This window comes from Pyricularia oryzae, chromosome 3 (assembly GCF_000002495.2).
Source record: "Pyricularia oryzae 70-15 chromosome 3, whole genome shotgun sequence".
Classification (NCBI taxonomy): Eukaryota; Fungi; Ascomycota; class Sordariomycetes; order Magnaporthales; family Pyriculariaceae; genus Pyricularia; species Pyricularia oryzae.
Genome location: NC_017849.1, coordinates 6,563,355 through 6,569,202, shown reverse-complemented (window position 1 = coordinate 6,569,202; position 5,848 = coordinate 6,563,355). Strand labels below are relative to the sequence as shown.

The window sequence follows — 5,848 nt, the reverse complement described above, 5'->3', positions numbered from 1 at the left end:
AGGTGCCGAAAACACCGGAACTTCCGTTATTTTAGGTGCTGAATTAGGCACCGCTACCGTTATAAGCTCTGGGGGGCGAACAGTAGACTGTACAGGCCAGGGAGGAACTGTAATTGCGGGAGGTAGGGGATTATTATCCACTGGATCCAAAGTTTTGGCGCTGTAGATTTCGTCTTCAGGTTCAGAATTAGAATCCCCCTCTAAATCTGGATTTTCCCCCTCTGAAATCTGTAGCGTTTCCCCTGGAATAGCCAAATTTTCAGCGGGTATACCCTCTAAAATTTTTACGGTAGAGGTTTTATATACGGCCCGTCTGGCGGGGGCGTAAACCAACGCTGTAGAATTGGATAAATGGGCTAAAAGCCTTACTGTTTCCGTTCGGGGAGCCAATTTGTTGGATTTTTGGCGTTTTTCCAGCGGTATAATAGCCTGGCATACGGTACCAATAACCCGATAATGGCCTAAATTAGGCCTGTGTGGTAATCCAGGTTGAAATTCGGAATAAAATTCCTCGTAGGGTGTTAACTCCCTGTTAGTTACCGCTGTACGGTTAACTAAATCAACCACGGCTGACAGTAAATAACACCATAAATATAGTGGTAGACCTGCCGCTAAAATGGTAGACCTTAGCCTATCCAAAATAACCCTAACGGACCGTTCCGTTAGCCCGTTTTGGCCATGGTTGTAGGGGTTGGAGGTGCTAAAATTAACACCTTTACTTGCAAACCAATCTTGAAGCTCTGTATTTACCTCGTGCCCCCCATCAAAATGAAATTTAGTGGGGTAGCGCCCGTACGTAGCTTTTAAAACCTTAAAAAAGCCTTTAATAGCCACTAAAACCGTAGGTCCGGCTTTATTCCGTAGTGAGATCGACCACCGAAAACGTGATTTTCGATCCACTAATAACAAAAATACGGGTTTTTTATTGTGAGGGTTAGGTTTAAGGGTTACTGTATCACCCTCTATGGAATCGAGGATATTAGGGGGTGTAGGGAGTGCCCCTTTATTTGTACGCCTAACAGAGGTGGCTTTAATGCAAGTAATGCAGGTAATAGCCCTAATTTTGTCGAAATTAGGTAGACCGTCTGCGTTTTTAGCGGTCTTTTTAAGCAATAACAACCCTATATGCCCTAAGCGCCTGTGCCATAACAGGGCTTTTTGGGCCTGGATTTCGTCACAATCGCCTGTAATTCCGTCTCCTTCAGCTGTTACCCAACCATCGGTAGTTCGATTTAGGCTTAAAGGGAGGTAATTTACAGGGGCCTGCACTAATTCCGGTACTAAAGGAGGTTCTAACAACGGATTTCTTGTGTGGGAAACCCCCTCTTTTTCGGTATTAGCCCCTTTTGAATTAGGCTGCTTAAAAGGGTCATCTAGCGGCTTACCGGGCCTACGGGGCCCAATCTCACGTGGATTTTCAGGGGTTTTTGCACTAAATTTCTGCATTACAGGTAAATCTACGGTTATATCCTTATTTTGTTTGGGATTTAACACTTCCGTTACCGTATTTTCTCCCGGTTCCGAATCGGTGTAGATTTTATAGTCGTCTTGGTCTTCAGGGACTATATTATTTAGTTTTACCTCCAACGGGGCTGCGTAGCCCTTTGTAACCCCCTGTAAGGTTAGGCTAGAGGCGGTGCTATATTCACCAATTACACAGGCGTAATTCGAAACCGTAGATGTAGTATTTCGAATAAGGATATCGCACCCTTTTACCTCCAAACAGAACGAATTTTTGGCGGTATTTAGGCGTCCCCACGCCTTGCGATCCCGATCGTACAGGGTATTTTTTAATAATACGCCCCCTGTATTGTAGTGTATTAGCCCACTAACGATATTTATTCCAAACGAGGGGATATATAGCACGTTATTTAACGTAACCTCTCTAAATTCGTCAATTTTGGAGCCATACCGGACCTGTATTTTAACAGTTCCAGTGCCAATAGGCCTAACAGGGCCACCTCCGGTACCGATTTCGACTGTTGAGCCGGGGGTATAATCGGTAAAAAATTGCTTATTTGCAAAGATATGGTGCGTGCTACCTGTATCGTACAGGACCGGGTAGCCTAGCCGTCGGGGCTTAGGGTCCCTATTTACGCCGCTTCCAGGCTTCGTCTTAGCCTTAGAATTAGTTGCTAATACCTGTGGTTTTAGCGTTTTACCGGTATAATCGGGTTCCGAATCCGATTCCGAACATAATTCTATAACCCCGCTAATAGCGGAATTAACCTCCTGTTGCAGTGCCCGGTACGGTAAATTACCGCCCGAATCGCCTGCCTGTTCCAGGGCGTTATACGCTGCGCAAACGCTAACGTCACCTGGAATTGAGCCCGTAAATAACTCGAAATCCATTGAAATCATGGAAGTTCCAGCGTTCGATTTGCTGGAATTGGAGGATTTATTATCTTTTGCAATAGCCGAATCCGAATTAGGGGTTGATTTGCCCTTTTTTCGTGATTTGGAGGTGCCGTCCTGCCCATTATTTTCCTTTTTAGCATCCTTTTTAGCGCCTTTTTTCCCTGATTTTCGACCTTCAGCCCTGTAATTAGTGGCTTTGGCAGTTGTAGAGCCTGAAATCGAATTTTCGGATATAAGGTCCGCCATAAGGTATTGCAAATTTAATCGATCCGAATTTTGGCCTATAGCCTGCAGGGCCCGTTGGGTACTGCGTTGGCGTTCGGTCCAGGTAGGGAACGTCCCCTCCAGGGCCCGTAGGTATTGATTTCGTACATCGATAGGGCTAATTTGCACGTTGGCATTCGCTAATCTAGCTACCAGGGAATTAAAACGGCTGTTAAATTCTGGTATTGACCCTCTAAATTTCGAAAAATTTAGGGCGTGAAATTCCCGATATAGCGAGTCTCTGCTAATTTCGGGTGCAACGGAATAGCTATCTTCCAGGGTCTTATAGGCCGTTACAGGGCTGGAATGCCATGCAATGGATTCTAAAGGTTCCTTGGTTAGGCTGTCTTTAATAAGCAATAATAGGACTGATTGCTCATGTTCCGGTAGGCTATAGCCAATTTCAGGGTTGGAAATAAATTCCGCAGCTTTTATAGCCCTGAATTGTACTATAAGTGCCTGTTTCCACAGGTCGTAATTGCTAGCCCCTACTAATTTGCAATTTTCGGGGAAGGAAAATACCCGTTTTGATAGTTCTTTACCTATCCCGTCACCTAGAATTAGGTTACCGGGTGGATTAGGTGGTGCGGTAGCGGTATTAGCGCTAAAAATCTGTGGGTTGGCCTCCAGATTACCGCTATTGGGGGTATTAATACCCGCAATACCACTAAAACTAGTGGGTTCACCATTTTTCAGCGTCAACAGAGATGTTAACTGTTGAATTGTGTGCTGAAGTTGATCCAATTGCGTAGTTAACGCTTTTAATTGCAGGTCTTGCGCCTGTAATTTAGCGGTTAGAACTTCATTCGGGCTGGATTCAGGGCCCCTATCCGGTGGAATTGGGCCTGGGAGGCCCGACATAGGGCTGTCTTCCATTGTAGGGTGGCCTGAATTATAGTTAAAAACTAACCTAGTCGCCTAAGGGTAAATACCCCAATCTAGGATTTTCTATAGCCGTTTGCCTTCTAACGGTTACAGGCCTATACTTGCCAAATATAGGGCTTATTGCTATTTTCAATGATCGAATCCACTGAAAATACAGGGTTGGAATCCCTAAATCCACAATTAATGGGTGCCCTGGTATTATTTGTACCGATCCAGGTGCACTAGCGATCGAAAGTTCAATTCGCTAGGTGGGTGCAGGGTAACCTGCAGGGTAATTTGCAGCGTTCGGTTAGTGGATCACTGGGCTATTAGCGGGCGAATACAGGGGTTTTGGCCCTGACTCGTTAGCGCAAACCCTAATTAACGCACTAAAAATTTGAACCAATCGCAATAGCGATGCACAACCCATAAAAACCACACCAAAAATTTTGGGATTTGCAATCGAGCGAGCGCTGCAGTGCCTGAAAATTGGGCCTGAGTCAAACGCTAATATAGCGACCCCTCACTGTAATTACAGGGGGGATAGGTGCTAACGTAGCACCTATAACCAACAATTTGCACAAAAAACAGCAATATCTTCGTCAATATACGTGCTGCGGATATGCGACAATAACCAAATTAAAGCCTGAAAACAGGGCTTTCCAATAATGCAAAGTGCGCTTTAGTGCACTAGCTAGAACCTTTCCGGGCTCATAACCTGTTACTAACAATGGTGCTAACAGGGGATATAGGGGTAAACCCTAGGTGCGGCGTGGTAAATAACCAGTGCTAAAAGCGCTGAATAATAGGTAGAAATGCACTATAATTTTGGTACTGATAAATAATTGGTTGGGGGAGATTTTGCTTTATTTCCCTTACATACTCTCCGACATCGAAGTGGGGGTCCGCACGCCAGAAAAGGTTCCGGTGCCGCGAATGAATTTCCGAAAAACTAATTTGTATGGGTTTTTGAAAAAACACCCTCATTTGCATACAAACCATCTCTGGGTTTGCATTTAAACGTTGACTTGGTGAAATTTTCAACCCGGTACAGGGTAGCTGACTCGCAGGTGCAGGGTGGGTATTAAACCCGGTACAGGGTAGCTAACCCCACTCGCTGACCTTTAAATTGCATTCCTGCATTAACAAAGTAACGGAATTCCACCATTCCCCACTCCACTTCGGCACTAAATAAAATTGGCTATATACAAATAAAAGTGGGCTTATTACATGCAAAATAATGCATATAATTAACAAGGGGCGATATCCATTTCGCGGAGGGACGGCGGTCGGTCAGCCTGGTACTGGGGGCGGCTTTTTTTTGGTACGGCGTGTAAAGCTTTAACCTTCTCCGGTTTGTCGGGCATATTGCAGTGTCGGCGGCAATAGTCGCTGTCAAACGTAATAACGTGTGACGCGAATCCAATCGTTGGGTCGTGCTGCTTTAGCCAAGGCATTCCTAACACAATGGGGTAATGGGCTAGCTGTGTAACGAAAAACAGCGCGTTTTTCTGGATGTGGTCCTTGATTCTCAATTGTCCTCGGACATAATGGGTGCACTTCCCACTTTCGGCGGTCCTTCCGTCGAATACTTCGATGTCGAATGGGTTTCGCAGCGGATACATTTGTAGTTGGCGTTCTTCGGCCCATCCTTGGTCGAGGAAGCATTTTCCTTCCGCACCGCAATCGGTGAGGGCATAGGTTGGGAGGTTTTGGCCCCCCACTGTCAGTTCGGCAGGCAGGATCATCAGGTCGGATCGTTGGTTATGTTAATTATATGCATTATTTTGCATGTAATAAGCCCACTTTTATTTGTATATAGCCAATTTTATTTAGTGCCGAAGTGGAGTGGGGAATGGTGGAATTCCGTTACTTTGTTAATGCAGGAATGCAATTTAAAGGTCAGCGAGTGGGGTTAGCTACCCTGTACCGGGTTTAATACCCACCCTGCACCTGCGAGTCAGCTACCCTGTACCGGGTTGAAAATTTCACCAAGTCAACGTTTAAATGCAAACCCAGAGATGGTTTGTATGCAAATGAGGGTGTTTTTTCAAAAACCCATACAAATTAGTTTTTCGGAAATTCATTCGCGGCACCGGAACCTTTTCTGGCGTGCGGACCCCCACTTCGATGTCGGAGAGTATGTAAGGGAAATAAAGCAAAATCTCCCCCAACCAATTATTTATCAGTACCAAAATTATAGTGCATTTCTACCTATTATTTAGCGCTTTTAGCACTGGTTATTTACCACGCCGCACCTAGGGTTTACCCCTATATCCCCTGTTAGCACCATTTTTATTAACAGGTTATGAGCCCGGAAAGGTTCTAGCTAGTGCACTAAAGCGCACTTTGCATTATTGGA

The 5,848-nt window shown here is 45.1% G+C and overlaps 2 protein-coding genes across 2 annotated transcripts; one reads left to right on the top strand and one right to left on the bottom strand.

The window, feature by feature from the left end:
- Nucleotides 1–4,247: 4,247 nt before the first annotated feature.
- Nucleotides 4,248–4,710, bottom strand: MGG_16988 (uncharacterized protein; the record flags this gene model as incomplete). Its single annotated transcript, XM_003713205.1, has 3 exons — nucleotides 4,248–4,306; nucleotides 4,370–4,438; nucleotides 4,596–4,710. Coding segments are annotated over 3 exons (243 nt in total), but the record flags the coding sequence as incomplete, so codon positions are not given.
- Nucleotides 4,711–5,285: 575 nt separating this feature from the next.
- MGG_16987 (uncharacterized protein) lies at nucleotides 5,286–5,748 on the top strand (the record flags this gene model as incomplete). Its single annotated transcript, XM_003713204.1, has 3 exons — nucleotides 5,286–5,400; nucleotides 5,558–5,626; nucleotides 5,690–5,748. Coding segments are annotated over 3 exons (243 nt in total), but the record flags the coding sequence as incomplete, so codon positions are not given.
- Between the last annotated feature and the right edge of the window lie 100 nt (nucleotides 5,749–5,848).